The sequence below is a fragment of the Corvus kubaryi genome, unplaced genomic scaffold (assembly GCF_017639235.1).
Source record: "Corvus kubaryi isolate FWS band 111438036 unplaced genomic scaffold, C.kubaryi_AGA036_p1.0 37391, whole genome shotgun sequence".
In the NCBI taxonomy this organism is placed as follows: Eukaryota; Metazoa; Chordata; class Aves; order Passeriformes; family Corvidae; genus Corvus; species Corvus kubaryi.
The window spans coordinates 10,207,918-10,233,492 of NW_024581130.1; the positions used below are offsets into that span (position 1 = coordinate 10,207,918).

At 42.1% G+C, this 25,575-nt stretch overlaps 1 protein-coding gene across 1 annotated transcript in view; it reads left to right on the forward strand.

Annotated features, from left to right (window-relative positions):
- ADAMTS5 (ADAM metallopeptidase with thrombospondin type 1 motif 5) overlaps positions 1 to 25,575 on the forward strand; it is a 58,522-nt gene extending 32,947 nt beyond the window's left edge. The window contains exons 7-12 of the mRNA XM_042037897.1: positions 8,503 to 8,670; positions 12,458 to 12,741; positions 13,922 to 14,105; positions 14,539 to 14,714; positions 15,379 to 15,554; positions 18,869 to 25,575. Of these exons, the coding sequence (XP_041893831.1) occupies positions 8,503 to 8,670; positions 12,458 to 12,741; positions 13,922 to 14,105; positions 14,539 to 14,714; positions 15,379 to 15,554; positions 18,869 to 19,439 (1,559 nt within the window). The 3' untranslated portion in view covers positions 19,440 to 25,575. The remainder of the gene's footprint in view (positions 1 to 8,502; positions 8,671 to 12,457; positions 12,742 to 13,921; positions 14,106 to 14,538; positions 14,715 to 15,378; positions 15,555 to 18,868) is intronic.

Genomic DNA, 25,575 nt, shown 5'->3' on the forward strand with positions numbered 1-25,575 from the left:
TACAACTGATTAGCTGGCAATAAGAGGTAGAGATCTTTATATAAAGTTTGATAAGGTAGGACCTGAATCTTGTCCTACTTGCATGTAGGAAAATCAGTAATAGCTTGTCTGCAAAGTCAAAGGGGAAAAAAAAGAGGATAATGCAACATAAAAGCATGAGGAAGAAACCTTGTAACTTAAAATCTGATAATCCTGTTTCTCCTGAGAATACAGGGGGGCAGTGCTAATACCATAAATGTTATTTTGAAATCATAGCCTGCCAAGACATCCAGCCACCAACAGTAAATCCGTATCTGGTTATTTTCTAGCAGGGGACATGCTGCTGTCAGCTGGGACAACAGCAGCTTCATTTTCACAAAAATAACCCCCTGGATTCTTGCCTGCAATCATCAGTTCATCACCATGTTGTGGCATATGGATGCTTTTTTTTACTCCTAGCAGCTCCTTCAGCTACACCTCCACAGCTCTGCAGAGCTGTCTGAGCTTAGGCACAGTGTGTAGCATTCTCCAAGCCTTTGTTATCAGCAGCTTGTTGTCTGTAAAAATGATGTTTCCTTGCTTCACGCACTTCCCTGCCTCTTGGGGACATGTGGAGGAGAGCATTGAAGAACCTGAGATTGCTCATAATCTCAAGTTCTTTAATGTTTTTCATAGGGCAGCACTGTATTGCTTCTCCAAATATCCCTTATTAAAATAACCATCAGGAAACAAAAACAATGAGATTTTCACTCTGATACTCCGGACTTTTGGGTTGAAGATTTGTTGCTTTGACAGTGCTGAGTTATAAAGTGAAGATAAGCATGATCCAGCATCAGCAACAGGCACAGTCAATCTGTTGGAATTACATTTAACGTATTTTGTGATGGGTTATATCCATGTTTGGCAGTTTGGTGCTGTGTTTTGAGGTACAGTCATGGTCAGAAGGTTTCTGCTGGAGTCCCACATGCTTCAGCAGACAGCCCACCACCCTAAACAGTTTGCTATCTACAAAAGCAAAATGAGGAGAGTTCAAGGGGATATAGATGAAGCTACTGCTTGTTTTATCAATAGGAAGTTTCCCCAAATCACAAAAGGATCCCAGGGAAAGCCAAGAATTAAACTTGAGTTTTGACCTAGAGTCTCTTGAGTTTTGATCTAGTCCTTAAATACAAAAGCATCCTTCCTGCAGCCTTCAAGCAGGCAAAGCTCCAGTTCAGCTCCGTGGGAGTTACATGGGTCTAACAGCTTAAATCGGATCTATCTTTGTTCTTTCCATCAATCTTGAGAAATTTACTTTTAAAAAAAGAGCCAATACAGCCTTTTTTCTCAGTGATAATGTTCATTTGACCTTTTGCAATGTTCCTACTCCTCTGTTACACAAACACTCTGGCAGGCAGTTACTCCTTCTGTCCTCCTGAGTAATATGGTTTACTGATGTTCTTTCCAAGTATTTTATTTTTAGGCTATAGCTTTAGCATTGCTACGTGGAACTCATTAAACCTTTGTTCATTAGTTTCCTTTTATCTTTCACATGTGACTTTTGGGGAGGGAAGACCAAAGGGTGGGATAAAAGCAGCCTTCAAATATGTTTAAAAAATCACTGCAAAAATTTGCATAATAAATCATTCCCCCTGTCCACCTGGGACAGCACAAGGGGTAATGGCCTGCAATTGCAGCAGGGAAGATTTGCTTTAAGCATTAGCCAAAATCATCTAAGCAGGACAGTTGAGGGCAGGACTGAAGTGCTTGGGGAGGCTCTGTTTCTGGAGGCTCACAGGAGCCAGCTGGCTGAAGCAGCTGTGGCTCAGGGGATGCTGATCCTACCCCAGGGCAGAGGGATGCACAGGATGCCTTTTCAAGGTCCCTGCTCAGCATCATTTTCTGTGGTTATGAGGAGTTATCACAACATCCTCCACAGCTGGGCTGTGTAATGCCTGAAACCAAGGGACTGCACAGAAACTAAAGCTAGAAAATCATGGAATGGTTTGGATTGGAAGGGGCCTTAAAAATGATCCAGTCCCACCCCTGCCATGGGCAGTGACACCTTCCACTGTCCCAGGTTGCTCCAAGCTGGCCTTGGACACTTCCAGGGATGGGGCCAGCCACAGCTTCCCTGTGCCAGGGCCTCACCATCCTCACAGCCAAGAATTTTCTTCATATATTAAGTAAGGAGTATGATACCAAATCTTTTCCAGCATGGCATCATTCTGTGGCCTCTGTCACCACTGAGGACAAAAGTGTCACGAGCTACATCAGCAAAATGTATTTGAGAGCATAATTTTCTGTAAAAAAAGGCATTTTAGAAGTGAGGTATCACTCCTGGCATCTCTGTTCACCTGGTTCACTGAAATAACATCAGAATACCATGAACTATGAGTGGATTGGAGCTATTTATTCAGAGCCTGAGCTGTGTTGGAGCTGTAGGCCACTGAGGAAGGAATACCATGTCTAACTCACAGCAGACTCTGATTCTGACCCTTCTTCAGTGACAAATGAAACCGAGAACAACGTGTGTGATACTTAAAGGAGTCTTTCTTTTGATGTCCATAGAAGAGTCAAAAGATACTCCCACTCCTTGTTTTACCATATGTGCTCATTTTGTGTACACTCAAAAGTAACTAAATACAGCAATCTCTTCTTCCCCATGTTCTGCTGAACATGCAGCCCTTTGATTTCAAGGCTGTCAAGATAAAGCAGATAAAGACAAGCTTTAGACCTGACAGCTACAAATCTCCTGTAGCCTTTCATTTCAAGGGGGATACATTGCCAAGGGCACAGAGTCTCACAGCCACATGAAAAAAACAGTGGAGGTTGTCTGAGTCTCATATTATGTTTCCTTCATGACAGATGATGTTTAGACGAATATCCAGGTAATCATAATTAGGCAGATTTGCTTTCTTAAACCAACAAAAAACCGAGAGAGTACACTCATCCAAGTCTTCTCTGCTGACATGCATCAGGAAAATTACTTGATTCCTCCTCTTTGAACCTTTTTTCAAAGTTCTGTTTTAACTTCTGCTTGCAAAAGCTCTCAAATTAAGCCTTCATGAACGTACCCCTTTTGATGAAGAGATGGGCAGACAAAGCTAAGCCTTCACAAGAGCTGAAGGTGGGGCAGAAAATTAAGTTGATGCCTCAAAAAGCAAACATCAGCTGTCTAAAAGGTTGCTGGTTAAAATTTAGAATAAAAATTCTTGGCTTGCCCAGAAATATTTTTATTAACTTGTGATATAAAATATATCATCGTTCCACCTGCAGCAGACATGGTGCTTAAAGCAAACTGTAAAAATCTGTGTTTTGCCTAATATTTCACAGCAGTCCTTATCAAAAAATATGTTAAGGACATGGTTTAGTGGTGGCTTTGGCAGTGTCAGGTTTATGGTTGTACCCAATGGTCTTTTCCAACCTAAGTGATCTCTGATTTTATGATCCTAAAAGAAGCTCAGTGTTCAGCCTGTGCCTCCAGCCTTCCAGACTGCAGGGTAGAGTAGGGATTGCTTTCCTCCTTGGCAGGTAGATAATACCGATACAATAAGGTAGCTTTTGTGGGGAAGGTGCTTCTGGTACAGAGTAGGAAGGCAGAATTGCCCAATAACAGGCAGCAGGCAATACCATTTTTACATTCCTGCACTGTGTACTCCCACAGAGTTCATTCATTTACCACGAACTGCTGTGAATTACATTCTTTCCAAGTTCCTCTGAGTTGAACAGGTGTGAAATAGGTGTCACCCTCTCCCACTTCTTCATTAAAATGAACATTTCTCTTCTACATGCCCCATTAATTAGTGCAGCAGATGTAGTGGGGACCTCCAAGGCCACATCTTTTTAATGATTATTTAAGTCTGTGTGGACACAGCAGTCTGTGATTGCCTGGCCCACACTGGCTGGGCAGAATCTTGCCTGGGAATTGCCTGTCTGACAGGGGTGATGTGTCTGTGATCTCCCACAAGTCTGTTACAATGAGCCAGCTCAGCACAGGTTTGTTTTGTGTAAAGTCTGCAGCACTGGTGGGTGAATGTCTGATTTGGGCTTTTTTTTTATGTCTGCTCCTGAGAAGAAGCTGCACTCCAGACTATTGTTTTGTTGAGTCTGAAGAACTCTTTTAAGCCAGAAATATTAAAAACTGCTTCTGGGCTGGAGATTGAAAAGAGAGAGTGATTTTTTTTAATCCTTTTTCTTTCGTAAGTGACTGATAGCAGTCAAAGAAAAGAAAACTGGAAGGAAAGCTCAATAATATAAAAAAGAGGAATGGCCAGTTTTATATTCTATGCAATCTTTTTGTAAGCTTGTGTAATTCAAATCACTTCTGTTTTATAAAAACACCAGCTTTATTAATTGTTATTGCTTAGGTCCATCATGACTTCAGGAGGATTCCTGAGTGATACCAGCATGAATTTCTTAAGAAGGAGTCACATACTCACAGGAGTTAGAAAAAGAGCCCATGCCAGAAGAAATGGTTTTATTTTGACAGAGTTCCCTCATGCAATCTTTGTTTAGCGAGGGGAGGGCAGGAGGCTAATGCAGAAGGTCTGGGCTGGTGATTAGCCTGAGGAATGTTGAGCCAGGAGCTTCCTGAGCCCTGATCCCTTGAGAGCCACCGACTCACGGGGTAACCTGGGGCAAACCTCTTGACCTTCTTTTGCAGCCCAGTTGTCCCAACTGGAAATTAGGTGAAAGGCATGACCTCACTGGCAAACACATGCTTCATCCGAGCTGAGCTTCTCTGAGAAAACAAATTACAGTGCCTGCAGCATTTTTCAGCCTGCTGTGTCACCTTGCATGTGTCCTGTGGTCAGATGGAGTGCAAGAGCTGCTCTTTGACGTGCTGTTCAAGTTCTTGGCCATAAGCAGGGATTGGTGGCTTTTTTCCAGGAGACCCACCTTGGTTTGTGCTTTAGCAAAAGCTGGGGTTGGCTTGCTCTATGTTGTGGATATTTTCTGTTTTCTTGTTTCTTATGCTTGAAATACCAGTGAAAAATGAATGAGAGTAATTTTGCCTGCTGTTCACTCAGAGAAACTCTGCAGATAGTCTAGAACTGTGTATTAAGGAAAACCAGAAACTTCAAGAAATGTTTGGACAACACTCTCAGGCACATGGTGGGATTCATGGGGCTGTCCTGTGCAGGGCCAGGAGCTGGACTTGAATGATCCTTGTGAGTCCTTTCCAGCTCAGGACATCCTGTGGTTCTGGTTTGCTTCCCAGTGCTCCTGGGAATATGAGAGTTGCTTCACCACACATCCAGCCCAGCTCTGTTGCACTCCTGGTTTCCCTGTAGGGCTCTCGTGTCCTGTTCCTCAGAGAGGATGAAAGTTTTAACTTAATTGCTCTGGAGTATTCCCACCTTGTATAGGGAGATACACCCCATTCCTGCAAGGTACAGAGATCATTTTTGAACACATGGAAGGTATTGTTTCCTGTTGGGCTGTAGCAGGTGTTGGCCTTCAGCAGGGAAAGCTGTGAGGGGAGGATGTTACTCCATGTAGGTCGTTGGTCTCTTTGGAGTTTGAGATGAATTTACAAGCAGGCCACCTCCTCCTTGGCTACAAGAGGGCAAACCCTGCCTCCTCTCCATCTGTTTCCTTCACCATTTCATGCATTCCTACAGCATAACTTAACTAAACACCATCCTGCTGGTAAAATTATATTATGTCATTTTCACTCGGTGGGAACTGTCAGCACCAGTAAGATGCTTCATTAAGTAGAAAACAGCAGATGATCTACGAACCCATTCTCAATCAGTCATCATTTCACACAGCTGCTGGGAGCCTTTTCTTTTTCTTCAACAGCCTGGTTTGACATTCAGAGTCATACAAAATGGGGTGGGGCTAAAATTGGCATTGTTTTTAAAAGCCTTCTTCGTAAGATTTGTATTCCTCGAGTCTTTACTTCTGTCCAGAGCTTTCTCCAGAGCTCTGCTTCCATACAGGGTCACTTGAAGGATCAGCCTTTCCACTTTGGAAGGGAAGCACCCCACCAGAAAATGCCAGAAACCACCCTAATACCATGTAATAACACCAGCACGGTCATGCACGTGAGGCGTGGTGGGGAGAGACTTCTTGAAATAGGAAGGGAAGTGTCCCATCCTTAATTTTTGGGTGCAAAAGGATGAAGGGCACAGGTGTTGAAGGACTTTGCTCTCACTTCTGTGCTAAAAAGAACAAAACTTAGCCAGGCAGTACTTAGAGATTACAGAGCCGTGTGATATTTTGAATTTTGATTTTTTTTAATGAAATGCAAAGCCAGGTTTCAGCATCATTGGGAGTTTGTCATATGCTTTAATCACTTCTAAGTCTGGTCAGAGTGCCTTAAAAGGCAAAGTTAGGACAGGGAGAAATTTAGGTTGTGGTAAGAATTAGGAATTTTAGCTCCATAAAATCCTTTGAGAGTTGCATTCATGGTGTTTGTAAGCATGCATAAAAAGTTAACTGGCAAATCAGTATGGAGAGCTAAAATCCATATATTTAATGCTATTATCCTCACTAACATCACTGGTGGCTAATTTAGAAGCTCAAATACTGACAATCAGAATTATGTATTTTGGAAATTATATGCTACTTACTGCATCCTTGTCATGATGGCTTTTTAAAATTATTTCTGAAAATTTTAAACATAACAAGGGAGATTGACAAATCCTTTGGGAAGCTTCTCCTCCAAAAGGTTGAAGTCTGCCAAGTAAGTGACTTAGTTCTCGTCATGCACTGGAACAATGGCCTGATTTAATATGACAAAGTAGACGCTGCTAATGAGGTGTGTCCTCAGCTCACCCCATTTATCACTGTAAAGCATAGAAGTTATGCTGCTGTCTCATTAAAGGTGAATTCAGTAGCCTGACACTTTCCAGGAGATGACCCTGTTTCAGGTTCCTCTGCTTTTGCCAAAGTATTTGGGATGAAATGTTCTGTGCTGAACAATGGCCTGAGAAGCATTTCATTTTATTTATTTACTCTGAACTTCTCCACAGAGGCTGGCCAGCCTTTTTCTGAGGAGGGAGACTAAATTGCAACAGTGTTATGAAGAAATCCTCAGTCTCTCTGCTCCAAGTGAAGAGCTTGAAATTTGCCTGCAAGCTTCCTCATATCCAAAGCATATTTTGTTATTTGGCTCGAGGAGAAGAAAGAGAGATGTCATAGGTAGGAGAGAAACTCAAGAGCTGCCCAAGTTGCAGAAGCATTAACAGGCCTGTGAATATGTGCACTGTGTTAAGTGTTTAATTGTGCACTTACATGGGATGTCCTTCACATAAAATGGGTCGTTCTGAAGGGTGAAGGACAGTTATGCAAGAAAGGATTTGTGCAGAGAGCAAAAGTGCACCTTACATGGGTGAAGTGCTGCAGAGTGGTACCAGAGGCTGTGGCAAACTGGGATTCTGCCCTAAAAGACTGGAAGCTTCATGCCACAGAGTTCTGGGTAGTTCTGAATGGTGCTATAAAATGCTGAGCACTCCGAAAAATTACATCCTCGAGTTTCTGGTGTGCACCCAACTATCATTCATATCCCACTCTGAACCAGTGCTGAGTGCCATGGGATGTTACTCAGCCAAACTCTTTGGATCAATGCTCCAGCTTTTTTCATTCACCCAGAGCTGTTCAGTACCAAGGCAGTGACTCAGAAATGAAAATCCTTTTCCACTGAGAGACCCTCATTGCCTTATTTCACAAACATTCTGCAGTGAGGTAATTTCTACAACTGTGAGCAGTCTTGGATCAGTAAATACAATGTAAATACAATGTATTAAATCCTCAGCCCACTTCCAGAGAATTTGCTTTGTAGGTTATAAGTGATGCACTGATTATTTGGTTATTCTGTCAGAGGAATCCAGCCGTTTGAAATAATAATCTTAGCAGTGAATTGTTTTACTCAATACCAGCATTTGTCTGAAATGAAACAAAGCTGTTGTCATCTCTTCAGAGCAAGTCTTTATGTAGTTCTGTGTCAGATTTAAGCTTGACATGTACCTCCTGACAGTCAGCCATGTCTGAGTGCAGCAGAACAGCATTATCTGGCCTTACGTAGAACGTATTGCCAAAGAAAAATGGTTTTACCTGCCTGAAAAAAAGAAAAAGGCCAAATCTTGCAGAATGTGTTCCTTTCAGGGCATCAGGCTTTTTTTCTGTAGTGGCCTTGATGGGTGATCTTGTCCCTGTTGTTATAGCGCTCTTAGTTTAGCCCTGCATATTTTACTAATCAACTTCTGGCTTAGGTTGGACTTCTTTTTTTTTTTGAGTGTTAAGTTCAGGCTTGAGCTCTCTGCAGCTTTATTCCCATTCATTCTTTTACCATTTGTTTAGCTGCGTCATAAATGCTTTTATTTTTATCTCTTAAAAAAGACGCAGCACCTTTCTAGACAGTTGCAGAACGTCTTCACAAAGTTTTTCTTGCTGAAGATGATTTGGAAAAACAGTAAGAAGCCAATTGTTGATAAATATAAATGAGTACAGTTCCCTTCCCCCACATGACTGTAAGCTCCAGCTGGTCAACTCTGGATAGTCATATAATGTTATTTATTTGCTTCATTTCCACAGGGCACTTGCTTGGGCTTTCCCATGATGACTCCAAGTTCTGTGAGGAGAACTTTGGCTCCATGGAAGACAAGCGCCTGATGTCCTCCATTCTGACCAGCATTGATGCTTCAAAACCCTGGTCCAAGTGCACTTCAGCAACTATCACAGAATTCTTTGATGATGGCCATGGTATGTGTTATCACTCCTTGTGTCAGCTACATGGTACTTTTTACAGTGAATCTATATTTTTTTAATAAGAACATTTTATGGCAGCTTATTTGCTTAATATGACATTTACCCCTTGGGGAATAAGTACAAAAATTCCGTTTTCCGAAAGTAGAAATAAAAAAGCATAATCTTCACTCTTTAATGAATTTTAAAGTCTTCCCTGTGCTCCCAAAGCAACTGCAGTTATTAAGCAAACCACTCAAATTCCAAAATGCTGAGATAAAAATGACATAATTGAGTGAATGGATCAAGTTGTTGTGGTAACCAAAATGCTTATGGATAAGAAGTATGGTGTGTCTGCTGAATGTCAAGGTTTGCTTTCAAATATTTTGTCGGCTGATTTCAGTGCTCTCTGAAACATTTTTCTCTGAATGACTTAATTTCTTCTCTCAATTTTATTAGATCCATTAATTTATACTATCCTGTTTTATGGTCCATATTGCTCTGGCATTGATTTAATATTACCAAATTAGTTTCCACAAACGAACAGAACTTTCCCTTTTGAGTTCCTCTCCCACCATCCATGAATGACCTCTCAGAGAGTGTAAGGAACTCTGAACTGTTTTCTCCTCAGTTCATGAGTAGTTATCACTCAGGTGTGTAGTCTTCAGGAGTTATTGGTATGATTAAATTATTAATAGAAAATTTGAACCTCTCATCATAGAGGTCCATAGTCCTCTGGGAATTAATTTTATTACTGATGCTATTGGTGTGATTTCAAATACAAAATGTTTAGGGAGTCTCTTTTCTTGATGGATCACCCCTTCAGAGACCTTTTTTAAGTAACACTCTTCTTTTCTGTAGAAATTTACAATTTTCCTGCTATTTGTTTTAAATCACACATCTGTCTTAACAGAACACAAACGCCATCCATGAGGTAGAAATGGAAGTCCATGATTTGACTTCAAATGATTTGGAGACTTGATTTGACAGTCAATGGCCTCAGCAGCACTGGGTGCATGGGTGATGCTGAATGACACCATAAACTCATTTTTCTCAGTAGGGAAACACCTGACAGCTGAGTGCACTGCAGACACCAGCATTACATGAAGTCAGCTGAATAATCCCAACAGAAATGTCTCGTCCAAGGTCAGCCAGGGGGCTGGGGAGGATCAAGGTGCTGATTCTCTGTCTCCTGGGGCCTGCTCTGAGAACAATAAACAGCTCTGTCATGATATCACCATTTGTTTTACACTCATGAGATGACCCCAGACAACAGTTTGACATTTAGGAAGAAAAGGCTCGGTTCGTGTCCAGAGGAGAGTGACATTTATATCCATCTGCTTTTAGCAAAGCCTTTCCAAAGGTACTAATTGCCTTTATTGTCATGCCAACCACCAGGCTGTGGGATGGTTGCTTGGGACCGACTGTGTTCAGTCCCAGTGCTCTGTGCAACCTGGAACAAGGACTGTTTGTATTTTAATTAATTTATATCCTGCTTATCTGCTTCCTGCACAGATCTTGTTCCGCCTTTTTTTTTCTTCCCCCCCAAGATACATTACACATAGCATTGAGAGAGATAATGAGATGGCTTAATTAGCACTGTCATCAGCCAACAATGTTGCTCTATTCCAGGGCACAAAGATGTTCTTTGGTGCCCAGGACAAAAAAAATGGGAATAGCAGTATGTACATGCTCTGGATGTTGAAATGGAACGCAGTGAATGGAATCCCTGCCTGCCCTCCCAGCCAGGGGCCCGCTCTGTCCTTTCTGACCATGACAAGCAGGAGGTTGGACCAGCTGGTGGTAAAAACACCTCACTTCATTGCAGCCTGTCCAAACACAGACACTGCTACAGTCTACCTATATAAATACGGGGGTTTTTTCCCATGGGAAATCCTTAGGGGCCTTCCCTGTCTTCAGTTCTGAATTTATCGTGTGAGATCAGCGGGAGCACCTGGCTTTGTAGAAATTAGACACCTTTCCTCAGTAAAGGAGAGGTTTGGATCTCCTTCCCCTGTGTTCTGGAGGGGCAAGAATGCTGTATTTGCTGTGCAAGCTTGTGAAACCTGTTTGTTATTCACATATGAATGGGTTTTAACTGAAATGATTGACAGATGAGTATATGCAAGGATGAGACTTTTCTTCCTTTTTTCTCTAAATTTTTATTTCCAGCCAAAATGAAGTGTTAATATGATGTTTTAAAATACTGAATAACAGCCCTACTTGGGAGTTTGATAAACTTCAGTGTAGGTACAAGAGCAGTATATAAACTAAACATTGACATTCTACAGCCTTCCCATCACTGCCCTCACATTTCAGTGGCTTCCTCCATCCTCACAAGGAATATGAAGGAGGATTTCCACTGTTACGTACTTTTTACAAAGTGTATTCTTGCCAGAACTTCTGCAAATTATGTCCAGAAACTCCAGGAAAAAGATAGGTGCTTCCTCACTCCTCGTCATGTCTCTCATATTTTATACTACAGCAACTCAGGGTACCTTTAATTATCTTTATCTCATGACATCTAGCATTGGCACACCTTGTCTGCATTAAAAATTCGGCATAATCCAGATTAAATATAAGGCTAGGGTAAATCAGGGTCAGCAAATGGAACAGGTTTATTAACAAGACAGAGAGTTTTTGGTTGCAAGTCATCATGCAAAAAGAATTTTTGGCTAATTTGGCTAATTGGCATTAGTCTTTAGAAGGACAGAAGAACAGTTGCAGTAAGTGTGTGTTTTGGAAGGAGCACTCAAGCTATTGAGAAATGGGGTATTTGGTTTGCTTAAATCCCTGCCATAGCTTGAAATTCTATTCCATTTTGTGTAAATAGTGAGGGTTTTATAGATAGGCTTTTTTCAGCCATGATGCAAGTGAAGAACGCTGGTGTGGATTCCAAAGTAGGTAAATTGTGGTGAGTTATTTTGGCCGAGGATGAGTGAAGCTTGCCCAGACCACATATCCCCTTCATGAAGTGTGAAAGAGGTTACACTGAATAATAGTTCTGCATGTCAACAAGTGAGGTTTTCAATAGTAAAACAAACAGCTATCAGAAGATAGCTAGAACATAAATGGGAATTCTCATTTTTAGAGCATTCCAGACAAATCTTGAGCACTGCAGACCTTAAAACACATACAAATCTTTACATTCATGCAATTTTTTCTTCCTGTTATTTATGGTTTTCTGTATTAAATGGATAGCCCTTTTCAAACTTGTGGACAAGCAGCCAAGTATCATTCCTTAGAAGTAAAGTCCAATCCAGCTTTAATGCCAACATTAGTTTTGATACGCAGCTTTTATTTTTCCTTTGGCCTGGGAGAATTCTTTATTTTTTGTTCTGTTTTGTTTGGGTTTTTTGGCCTCATTGGCTACAAGTCTGTGGTTTTTGATATTTTTTGGCATTCCTTTAGAAGCTTTACCATTTCTGACATCCTGATTTAAAACTCAAATGAGAACTCTGCTTACTTTGAGTCTTGCTTACGTGAGTCTTGCTCAGTCCTTAAATCACAAACCAATAAATAGCTCAGAATGAGTTCTGAGTCTTGCACAGAGGATTGAAATGCCAAAAGGACCTGGGTAAAACTCATTTACACCTCAGGGTGGGAATAGGCAGCTCAACAGCGGGGTGAGAACACGGTGGCAGCAGTCTGACCTCATGCAAGATCTGGTGTCACCTCACAGCCTTCATGTCACCATCCTTCGAAGGAAGTTCTCTGTCACCCGAACGACTTTGCAGCACTGCGGAGAAAACTGGGAAATAGCAGTAAATAACAGAGTAAACAACAGCTTGGCCTTCTCTTCTAGGGAACTGCCTGCTGGACCAGCCCAGGAAGCACATCGTGGGCCCCGAGGAGCTGCCGGGGCAGACGTACGACGCCATCCGGCAGTGCAAGCTGGCGTTCGGCGCCGAGTACACCGTGTGCCCCGGCATGGACGTGTGCTCCCGCCTCTGGTGCGCCGTGGTGCACCAGGGACAGATGGTGTGCCTCACCAAGAAGCTGCCCGCCGTCGAGGGCACCCCCTGCGGCAAGGGAAGGATCTGCCTCCAAGGGAAATGCGTGGACAAAACCAAGAAGAAATACTACTCAGTAAGTTAGCGGCCGTGACCCCAGGGGGAGTTCTGAAAGGTGATCCCTCAGAGGTGCTGATTTTTGTGGGAGTGAAATGGGCTGTGTGGAAGCCAGATTGAAAGCTGCCTTGTTTTTTTAGCACGTAATTGGGGTGTTGTTGGTGAGGGTGTAGGAAAAATGCTGCTGAGGTTCAGGAAATGTTTTTTCTTCTTTAAGGAGAGCCTTCATTCCTGGAAAACTGGGAACATCCTTTCAGAGGAGGTGATTTGCCCATTCAGTAAATCAGTTATCAGGCCTTCTTGGCCATGGAATGCAAGACAAATTACATCTCTAAATTAATTTACAGCCCTCATCTGAAAGGCCCCAGGGCCCTAATTCTAATGAAGAAAAAGGCAGATTAAATTAATCCACAATATAATCTTTGGAGCAGAGAAGTTTATGCTTCCAGTGACAGAGAACCTATGTCTACTTTATACCTCTGCAGAGTCCCCAGGCTCATGAGAGCTGTCAGCTGCACAGTTCAGATACTTCTAAATTCACTGGGTAGACTGTAGCCCCTTCTGTTTCACCCATAGAAGATCCACAGACTTGTAGAGCTTTGTGAAAATATTTGCAAACTATGGGAGCCTTTCAAATCAAGCTACAGCCTTTATAACACCCTTTTAAAATGGATTTCTATACCCTTTTTCATGGATTTATATACTTCTACATGATATTGCAATACTGTAGCCAATGCAGCAGAGTTGACAATTCCACCTCTTGCCAGTAATTCCAGGCAATGCCTACGCATCACAATAGCTGGATTTAATTCATCTCAGATTAGCACTACGGATATGTTCTGGGAGCTGAACCCCTTGGAGCCAGTTTAAGGGGCCTTTTTGGTAGGAATAGCAAAAAATAAGAGAACAGCACATGAAAATGTGAGTGTGTTCTGTGAAGAGGCTGAAGGCGGCTGTGCAGAGCAAGGCCCGGTATTGCCTTTGCACCCACAGTGCAAATGAGATGTCATCAGTGTGCAAATAAAAGATAGAAATTAACTCTGCTGGGAGAAGGAAGGTTCCTAAGACCTGTTATCCCTGATAAAATGGCCAAGGAATTGCCTTCAGTTGAGGAAAGCATTAGCAGTGACTTTGAGATGTAAGGACTCCATTCGCACTTGGATGACGCACTCACCTCCCACTGTTCGTGTGTTTTTCAGGCTTCAAGCCATGGCAACTGGGGGTCCTGGGGACCCTGGGGACAGTGCTCCCGTACCTGTGGGGGGGGAGTTCAGTTTGCCTATCGTCACTGCAACAACCCAGCCCCCAGGAACAACGGGAGGTACTGCACGGGCAAGAGGGCCATCTACCGCTCCTGCAACGTCACGCCCTGCCCCGCCAACGGTGAGTGCCCTCCTGCTCCAGCCCTCCCTTCGCAGACACTGAATACTGATTGTCTGCCTGAAACCACACAGCAAAGGCCCACTGTAGCCTCCCCAAAATGTATTTATCAAGGCAAGACATTCAGCATTAGTACAATATCCTAATTCTTCACCCACACCTCACCCTGGACGTGGTAGAGAAAGGACGCTTGAGCGAAAAAAAGTCAGTCCTCTAAAATGAAACATAATGCAAACTTTAGACCTTTAATGCTTGTTATGCCATGGGGAGATTTCCAAGCTAAAACAGTAGAGGGATTGGAAGGCCAGTTCTAAGTAAAGAAGTGGCGTGACATAACTTAAAAATGATGTAGGAAAGAAATCGGAATAATAGATGGACATAATGATATTTGCAGCGTGGTCTGAAATAGCCACTGATGATGTGAATAATTCCACAGCTAAATCCTTCCGACAAGAGCAGTGTGAAGCAAGGAATGGCTATCAGTCTGATGCAAAGGGTGTCAAGACTTTTGTGGAATGGGTCCCCAAGTATGCTGGAGTACTGCCTGGAGACGTCTGCAAGCTCACCTGCCGAGCCAAAGGAACCGGCTATTACGTGGTATTTTCTCAGAAGGTAATGGCAGCTCCAGTCAAGGTTTCATGCTCCTCTTTAGAAGTGTCCCATATTTTAGAAATCTTTCTCTACCACCAGGGAAAAGAAGTTAATCATATGATTCAAAGATTTAACTGTGTGATTAGATTTAATGGTTCAATCCAGTAGTTGTACATTAGGGCCAGAACTGGCTTCTAAGATGAGAGAAGTTTTTCCACCTCTCAGTATGTGAATTCATGAAGAATATGGGCCTCTCTGCGCTAGTTTGTTTTCAGGAGTGGATAGAGGAGTTTCTGCCTGGAATTTTCTGTCATTCTGGGGTTTTCTGGAGGAGAAAGAGTATTAGGAGAAAAGAATAAGTCAAACCCTGAACTATGTTTAAGGAGTCCAGAGTAACTCTTACAGAAGCAATTAATATGGCATAATTAGCCAAGTAGTAGAGATGTGACTTGTGGTCACTTCTATCAGATGCAATCCAAACTGAAAGTTATCTGTCCTTGCTTTTGTCCTTTTGCTAAATTTCATCTGATTTGTGCCAAGAACATGGGAGAAGATCAGTCTTGTCTGTCAGGGGAGGTGACCTGCTCTGAGTTGGTGACTTAAATAAGGAACTGGGTTTTGCCAGGTGGATCCAAAAAGGCAAATTTCTGTGGCAGTTTGAACCAAGTTTTATTTGCTTGCTCAGGTCACTGATGGCACGGAATGTCGACCCTACAGCAACTCAGTTTGTGTCCGAGGGAAGTGCATCCGAACGGGCTGTGACGGGATCATCGGATCCAAGCTCCAGTATGACAAGTGTGGGGTGTGTGGAGGAGACAACTCCAGCTGCACTAAAGTCATGGGAACCTTCACCAAAAAGAGGTACTGATCTCAGTAGTAAATGCATCTTGTTGTGCAAATAGTAACTCTGCCACGTGCTGCTTGCTTTCTGTCTCGGAACGCAGTTTGCTTTCACGTGGGGGAAAAAACCACATTGCCTGTAGATTACTGCAGTTTCCAGATGTGTGCAGCTGGCTCTTAGCATTACCCTGAAATTGGCAAAGCATCAACTGGCAAAACACTGCACCCAGCTCATTTCTGACACAAAGCGCCAGTGATGCAGGTGAGCATCAACAGGAATAAGGCACAGCAACTCGTGCCACTTGCAGATCTTGCTGTGCCAGATGGACTGTGGCTCCTAGAGGACAGAGAAAAAGGGACAGGAGTGAATCAGAGTTGTTTGGATCAGAATTACCTGCATCTCTGAAATTTTGCCTTTCCCACTTGTTGCTGCATTAGCAATGTTTTTTCATCTCATCTCTTTTGAGTGACACTGAGGACACCCCACCTGATTTTGTGACACACATTCCTTGTATAAGTGGTGGAGAGAAGCAGGCAGCAGTAAACAGCTTCCTTAATAGCTGAGAGAGGTTATACCCTAAAATTACCTTTTCCCACTGCTGAGTATGTGTGGAGATCAAGTAAACAGATGAGATACCAGAAATATCTTAGGCGTAAGCATGACTATATCCCTTCATATGCCTTCATATCCCTTCATGTCCATTGGCATAATATCAATCTCCAGATGGATATTTTAAAGTCAAAATATTTAGAGCAGTTATCCATGAGCCATTTTTCTGTCAGAGTTCACCTTTTCACTGTAATAAAACTTAATACTAGTAAAATAAAAGGAACTGCTGCCATGGTTTTCTCTCACCCCATTGTGGGGGCAGTACTAATAGAACAACCTCAAGTCCTTTCTGTCTGAACTAATTTTTTTCCTCCTCAATTCTTAAGATTCATAGAAAAATGGGGATTTTTCATCATCGTTTATACAGATGCCAAAGTCTCAAAGGACTGATCTATGCATAGAAACTTTTAGTTCACGATTTCTACTCAGAGTCAGTGACTGCATTAAACATCTTTTATATATAAACTTGATTTTGTTTTATACCTTCCAAATTCTTACATGGCATATTGAAAGCTACCAGAAGTTGAAATCTGATTCCTGAAATGATCTTTTATTTCTGTACATTTCAACAGACTGATTAATAGCAGTCAAAAAGGACTTGGAGAGTGAATTTATTCTAAAAATAAACATAACTAATCTCCATCCTGGTAAACCAATGACTGCTCACCTAACGACGCCAAAACACCTCTGCCAAAAAGAATGGCTTTCCATCCAAATTAGTAATTATATAAACCAAACCTTTTCCAATTTGTAAATACTGGAATGTCTGGGATGTCTAAATGAAGATGACAGTGGGAGATACATTTCATGTGATCCAGTAATAATCAAGCTCCAGGAAAAGTGTTAGAGGGGCCCATGAGTTTCAGGGAGGCCAGATTTGTATAATAGATACATTTGGAAACGGAGAGATTTATTATAATGATCCCTGTGAAGTTACCATCTTTCTCCTCAAATCATGCCTTTAAGTGTCATGAGACTGGCTAGAGGGTAAAATTGTGTTCTAATATGATTTTGATTGGATTTTGGACTGCTGATTTATTTTTACTGGAAAAGTTGTTTGAGGCGATTCTTCTCTGCGAGTAATTGACATTAAAATAAACCCCCGGTTAAAATAGTGAAATCTTAATTGTCTGTAAACTGTTGTTACAGTTTTGTATGAAAGGGCAGTGCTGGTAGGAAAATTTTCTTTCCTCCACTGAAAAATGGCAGCTCCCTTGTTGCTGTCCATTATAAACCAAATTTTAGCAATCTGTACATTAAGCGTAGAGGAAACTTAAATTTACAGGGCAAAACCAGTATTTCCCATTGCAGACAATTGCCGTAACAACATTTGTTTGTACTTCTTTTTTCTTTTAAAGCAGGCAAAACAGAATCTTCTGGGAAATTTGCTTCCTAAGATTTTTGTTTAAAAAGCTATAAAGCCAAGTTATCAGAAGTTGGGAAAGAGGAGAATTAATGCTGCAGATGCTTCTCTGTGCACATGGAGCATTACAGCTCTTCGTGCAGACAACTTGAATTCTCCAGGACTGCTTGTAGGTTTTGAACAAATGATCTTGTAACTTTAATGACATGTTTGCACTGAGTTATTCTGGCAACTGTTGTGTAAAAATATTTGTGCAGTGCTGTAGAGCAGTCCCCAGGCTGGGTTCGCACCATATTCCTCCAGCTTTATGGAGGTGCTAAATCAATGGAGTCTTAAGTCATTGTCCCATAACTGCTGGAAATAGCAGGGGAGCAGCACAAATGTTTCATCTGTAATATGTGCAGTCTCTACTTGTGCAGCCAAAAGTTCTCAAAATTAGCAGTCTGTTCTTTAAACAATCCCAAAGGAGATGCCATCACTTTCATGTATTTTTAATTTTTCTCATTAAACCTTTCAGATACGAGGTACTTGAAGGATGGCTTTGTCACAGGTTTAGGAATGAAAACACATCTCCAAAGTCCAGCTGGTAGCTTACAGCTGTGTAAAGCCTTTAGATTTTCTTCTATATATCAGTAAAGTTAAAATAACATACTTGAGATAGTGATAAATTCCAGCACACTTGCAGGTTTTGAATGCTTGTCACTTTTGGTAAAAGAGTTTAATCTCCTTTTCTAAATCCCAGTTAAGATACTTCATAAGTAGTAGTGAACTCAGTGATGGTACAAATGAAGCCATTGGGTGCCCCTCTTACTAGACACTTGACGATTAATCTGCGGCTTTATGAATTTCAAAGTAAACAAATTTTTTCTTGGTGATCAAGATTATTTTTAAATGTTCCCAAGGTACCTCTACCCAGCTGTTCCTCTGCTCGTGCTTTCCTTAATCATCATTATAGCAAAGACAGCAAGAAACAGCTGTAACCAATGCATATCTCATTATCTTTTCCTTGGCAGGCAGCGCACGCATCGTATTTCATATCTCCCACCCTTTGCTGAAATCTATAAGCTATCTGTTATTTTTCATTCCTCTGGTATCTGACCCACGTCAGACTGTCCCTAAAGCTAAAGATGAAGCAATCTGCAAGAAGTGCAGTAGGAATTTCTTGGAGAACACGAAGAACAACACAGTAGGCCAAGAGCGGAACCTGGTTAAATTAATCTTAGGGAAAATCCAGGTGGCCTGAGCTGAAATGAAGCAAGATGTTGTTGTCCATAGGTCGGACTTAAAGGTCCCTTCCAGCCTAGTTGATTCAGTGATTCTGTGTCATGCCAGTGAGACTCTTCCTTCTTTCCCTTCCTTCAGCAAGGGCTACACGGACGTGGTGAAGATCCCGGAAGGGGCGACGCACATCAAAGTGCGGCAGTTCAAGAGCAAGGACCAGAGCAGGTTCACGGCCTACCTGGCCCTGAAGAAGAAGAGCGGGGAGTACCTGGTCAATGGGAAGTATGTGATCTCCACCTCGGAAACCATCATCGACATCAACGGCACCGTCATGAACTACAGCGGCTGGAGCCACAAGGATGATTTCCTGCACGCCATGGGCCACTCGGCCACCAAAGAGATCCTGATCGTGCAGATCCTGGCCACCGACCCCACGCAGCCCGTGGACGTGCGCTACAGCTTCTTCGTGCCAAAGAAACAGGGGCAGCTGGCAAACTCTGTCCCCAGCAGCGGTGGCGGCAGCAAAGTGACTGCGCCGGCCGCGCAGCCCCGCTGGGTGACGGGGCCCTGGCTCTCCTGCTCGCGAACGTGCGACACGGGCTGGCACACCAGGACTGTCCAGTGCAAGGATGGGCACGGGAAACTGGCCAAGGGATGCCTGCTCTCCCAGAGACCCTCAGCATTCAAACAGTGCTTGCTGAAAAAGTGCTAACCTGTGGTGGTGACCTTCTTTCTAAGAGGTTTGAGTAAGCCATTGTTGACATACTGGTGTCAGGTCTGCCCAGACAGAGAGAAGCAAAGGCTTCAATGTACTTGCGTTCAGTCTCTAATTATGGGCAGAATCTGCCTATTTGGACCAAATGAAGATGTGCACTGCTTTAAATAATAGTAGGGTGGTCTTAATATGTCAAAGAAAGTAAGCATTAAAGTTGTTATAAGCCCTCTGTGTCTGCAAAAATGTAAAATAAAATAATGCAAAAGAAGAAAAACTAGTGAATGGAGGATCCTGGGATATTTGAAGGTTACAGAATCATCTCCCCTTTTTCACCTACCTCTACTACAGTATGTCCTTAGGAAACGTCACACATCCCCATGATCCCACAGTAGCTTATTTTATACTGTTTTGTAAATATCTTTCATTTGGTATATCACTTGATATCACTTCCTTCTATTAAAGAAATCAAAAGACAAACTACATAAGCAAAATGATTGACCAAAGTATATCTGCAGCCCTTGTGGACTTGGTCCATCCTTCAGAAAGGGCCACAGATGTTTTACTGGAAAATGAAGAGCTTGCTGCTGGTTTTAAAAAGTGATACCTTTTGGTTTTGACAAAAGGAAATAGGTTTTTGTGGTAGGAATTTCCTGACAGCATATCAATTATCTCTGACAAATCCTATGTTTCCACCCAGAAATTCTCAGGAGGAGCCTTGCAGCAGCTTGCAAAGCAGGGAACCCCACATTGCTCCAACAGCAGGAGCATCAGCAGCTCCTCCTCATGTGTGTGTCAGGCATGCACCAAAGGAGGAGTTGGCTGCCAGGAGGAGTTTGTGTACACTGTGCTTGTAAACCTCCCCTGTTCCAGCTGTGTCCCAGCCTGGGGTCCTTGTTGTCACTGAACAATAGCTGCTCGAGCTGCTCCTCTCCATGAAACAAAGGCATACTGTATTTTGTAGAAAACTAGTTAGAGAACCAAAAATTACAGGTGAGGTATTCAAGTGTCTTCTGACTCAGATGTTCTGAGGCTGTGTTCAGCTGCTTTCTCTGTTATTTTCTCTATGGCTTCCACCTTGAACTTAACAATGTGTAATGTACCTACATCTTTTCAAGAGGCTATAAAGGTCAAAAAACCACAGCAAACAGTTAATATTTTATCACTGTTTTGTCCATCATGTCTAACTCTGGTATTCATCTTACCAGCAAAAGTTTATAACTATTTGTCTTTTTTTTTTTTTTTTTTTTGTGTTTTGTGTGTGTTTTGGGGTTTTTTTTAAAGCTATAGAAGGCATTCACGTTTTGTATATCTACCACATTGGGGAGGAAGAGGGGTCACTAGGAAGTCAAACCACATCAGGATGTGGAGGACTTGTCCAATATCAATAAAACTGTTTCCACAGCACAGGCAGTAGCTGGTAACAGTTTTCCTTGGCAGCAGTTCCTGAATCCCGTTATTGTCTTGTGGAAGTTCTGTGACTGAGGATGGGCATTTCACCTTGTGCAGGTGGAGGCCCAGGAGCAACCCTGTTAAAATCACTCTCTTCAATATCAGCAGGCTTTGAATTAGGCCCTAAGATAACAGGTACCAAAAGAAATGGTAAAAAACCACTGATCAAAGCAGAACCCCATTTTTTACTCCTTTGTTCATCCACACAGGAGAGTAGGAGACTGCAGGAGGATTTTCAGACAAGCCTCAGCTGTAAGTCAGTGGTACTTGAGCACTGAAACACCTCAGGCTCTTCTGAAAATCCCAGGCATGAAATCAGCAGGGAAAACTTGTTGGAGTGTGGAGCAAGAAGGGCAGGTCTGACTCCAGGCTGACACAAACATGTTTTTGCAACTGTTGCATGTTTGTGTGAACTCTCAAAAATCATGTGATGATTTCAAAACAGCATAGAGTTGCTACATCTACAACTGTGAAATCTGGAGAAGGATCTGGTTTTTACCCTGTTTTAAATAAACAGTACCAAGGGCAGGGCCTCCTCCTCTGTTAAATGGATTGCCAACAAATGTTATTAATCAGCATTCAAAAATGGTGTGGCCTTCTGTTCAGGAGTAGTCCGTGTGCAAAACTGTGGATCTTGAGGAATACTCCCCATCAAATCTTGATCCCAACCTAAGAACTGAGATCAAGGCTCAGAATATTTGCATAGTGCTGGAAAATAAACATTTATGCCTCCTCTGCCTATTAAAATACGATCACTTTGAAATGCCTTATTTTTCCTTTCAAGTAATCTAATTTTGATGCTTATATATGTATTACACATGTCCTAGAACCTCTCCAAAAAATCCATAACAAATAGAAACCATCATGAGAGGAAAAATCAGGAGATTTAATGTGTCTCAGCATAGACTTAACATTTGTCTCAGCATACAGCTGTTGCATTAAGTGGTATTTGTGTTCTGTCATAATAGAGACAGAATGTGCAAGTATTTGTGTGTGCATCATGGTAATAATTTATTATATATTCAGCAGGCTGAGTAAAGCTTCTGGATGCTATCTAGGCGTGCCATATGCGGGTATAAATTCAAAGCTTCCTTAGATTAGGAGTATCTTTTAAAAAGGAAAGAGTTTACTTAGAAATAAATACAAGAACAAACCACTGCAGTGACTTTTGTCACCAGTGTAGCAATGAAGCGAATTCACACAAGCAAAGATGTGAGGGGGCAAAGGGGACAGACCAAGGCAGGACCCTAAAAGTGTAAGATAAAGGGTAAGTTAACACTTGCTGTTTCAGGTGTTCCTAAATCACACTCCAGTTCCAAATCTTGCCTGTGCCAGTTGTAGCTGTCCCATGCACCTAATGAATGAAGAATTGGTGCAAGGTCTGTTCTCAGCTGAATTCTGTGTCACTCACACTGTGACATCATTGTTTACATTTCTACCCAGTGTTGTACAGCTGGATTCAGGAAATGCACCGAGGGATGGAAACCTGGAGTTCTGCTTTTGGCACAGCCAGGAACAATCTCAGTGTTAAATTCACGCTGACTTTGGGACACACTTCCATCCAGTGCCCTTAGGTGAGTTTGGACCCCTGAGCATCAGTGGGTTTAACAGCATCTGCTTTTCAAGTAGGATATTCTCGTTAGGAAAAAGCCTGGCATCTTTGTTTTGACTTTGTACAAGAAATTAAGTCTAGCTGCCCTCCTGTGGAAACAGTTTTATCACAAGGGGAAGAGGGAATAATCTTGTGGATTAATAACAACTGTTAAAAAAAAAAAAAAAAAAAAAAGCAACACAGCACTGAAAAAAATAAAATAATTTATTGTTTTTACAACTGGTATGTGAACGGATGTAATGAATTTATTTATTCTTATTTAACAAAATACCAATTGTGCAAATTCTATATTTAAAATGTTTTGCTATCGTCTCTGGCTCTCTTTCTGGCTCTCTTTTAATTTATGCTTCGGATTTGTGTTGGAAGTACACCTTGTGAGTTTACATAATATATGGCACTGGTCATTTTTTGTATGATTTTATTTAGAGGACTTTGCATGGAACAGGAGTATATGTGTACACACATGTATAGATGTATATTCTTTTTCTGCTGCCATCTTTTCCTTAGAGAAGTTGTAGATTTTTAATTCCATGACACCTCGTGCTCCAAGCTCCTTGTTAACATTTCAAAAAGCTCTCAACAAGTAAGTCCCAAAGGTCTGTGGACCAAAACAAGCCCCGTAATGGCTCCTAAAGAAGTCAGAAGACAGACTTGTGTCTCAAAGGCACATGCAATTCATGCTGGAGGCCTCAGTGATTGACCCCCGAGGCTGACCCTACCCCCTTGCTTTAGTTGTAGCAGATTTTCAGTAGCTGGGAGTCCTCTCAATGGGAATGAAGTTACTCTGAGTTGCCAGGACTCTTCTCTCATGCAGCTTCTTACATTTAAGTGACAACACTAAAGAGAAAGCTCCTGGGTGTCTCTTTATAAAATAGCTTGAACAACATATGATTTGGTTTATGAGGACTGAACCATTAAAAAGCTGGTTTTTCCATGTTTTTGCTGTTTATATGCATATATAAATATGTATATATGGCTATAAAAAGTCAAAAGCCCAACTTGGAAGCCTTTGCAATGTTTTACTTCATTGTATTTCAGCTCTTTGTACCACATCAGGCAAAGTTAGATGAAAAAAGCCAGCAAAGCATGTTTCCATGAGAATAATACCTGTTTGTTTCCACTTTTCATCCAGTTCAACTCCTGCAGACCTCAAGGGAACTAGAATTGGGTGCAGTGTGAGGGGAGAAATGCGGCGTGGCCAAACCTTCGGCTTTCCCGCAGTCAGTTCATTTACCTGTAGCCCCTGCTCTGCAAGGGCGGTGCTACAGACTGCACATGAACAGTTCCAAACTGCTGGAAGTCACCTCGCTCCCCAGTGCCCACGTTCACCTGAGTTAAATTCCAGCTCAGCCTCTCTTCTGCCACCCAGGCGCTGTCCAAGGCCGGAGTCAGCCACGAGGCTTGAGAGGAATTAGGGATGGCTAGTGGGGGATGCTTCCTCACTCAAGGCCCAATCCAAAACCCCAGGGAATCCAAGCCTGGGCTTTGATGATCTTAAGGGCAGGCTTTGAACAGGGTTTTAATGGATCATTAATTGTGGACTTTCAGCAGTATGTTCAGGTGAATGTTTCTCCTCATGCCATGCTGTTGTCACTGAGGAAGATGGAGCCTATGGCAAGAGGCAAAATTAGATTCTCTGGGCATAGACTGCAGTTGTCAGGACAAAAAATTGTTGCTTGGTTTGGAGGGGTTTGTTCCTTTTATTCATGAAGTGATTCATTTTTACAGAGCTGCCAGAGTGCATTCATACTTGCCATGTGCAGCATTTTCAAGGGGTTTTTTCCTATGGGTGCCCTGATACTAACTGGTATAGTAAAGCTAGTTCAATTCTTGTTTCAAGTAACATTGCAAATGCAGATATTTCTGGTTTATCACACCCACCAGCAATGACTCTTAATGTAAGAGAGATTATTAGATCCTCAGCTGCCACCCCAAAAGGTGCTTTGGGGCTTAGAAGGTTTAACCACAAGCACAAATTTTCAGTGATAAAATTTGAAAAGCCCCAAACACAGGTGAGTGGTGTAAGAGCTTCTCCCCACACCACACCAAACATCCCAACACCATCCCACTGCTGTGCACTCTGTGAGTCACAGGACAAAACTCACAGCATCTTTTGCCCTGGAAGTTGTCAGTGGAGGCTCAGAGTCAGTGTAAGGACAGTAAAATCCTCTCCACAAACATCAGCCTGGCATAGCCCGTGTTCAGACACCCGTGGCTAAGTGCAGGTGCGTATTTCATGTGTGTGCTTGGGTATGTGAGTACTTGGGTCTCCATTCCTCCCACTCACAGGGAGAAAAATGTTACACTGGGTTTAGTTATGCCTATGTAAATTTAGAGTTACTTCGTGGCATCACTTGGCTTTGCAGGAGGAGCTTCAGACTTACACCACTGTAAGTGACAGCATAGTTCTTTATTTATAGTAACTGGTTTACACAATTTATCATGTGAACTGTGAAATCTGCAAATAGTTTATCTTATGAAACATTGTGACAGGCATACAGGCATTGTTCAAATCCCATCAGATACAGGAAATAATGTGCTGAATTAAGTAAGTTGGAGATAGGGTATAATTCTGCAGAGCAATAAATGTAACTTCTATTGCCAGGTCATCTGCTTAGCATCAGATAAGAGAAAACGAATGAGGTATTGCAGAGAAGACAAGGGGAAAGCACAAAGTTAGCGGTTGCTTAGTTTGTGTGCCTCTTTATGCACTGTTGGTGTCAGCATATTGTGGGAAGTCACTTTGTCACCTGGCTGAAATACCAGAACCTTTTGAGAAACCAAGATGTGTCACAAAAATTTATTTTTCATCCTAGTGTGTGTCTAATCAGAGGGAGTATTTTTAGAGCACTACTGTGTCAGCCAGTTTACATCATAAAAACATGTTAAGCAAAATATAAATTCATTTGAACTGAACTGTGCAAGGTCTACACTGTACTATGACACATGGAAGGCCAATAATTTGTTTTGTAAACTATTACATATGTATAATTTACCAGTTGTAATCCTAAAACACTTGACTCTGTGATTTCAGTAAAAGTAATAAATACAAACTGTATCATAGGTCCAAAA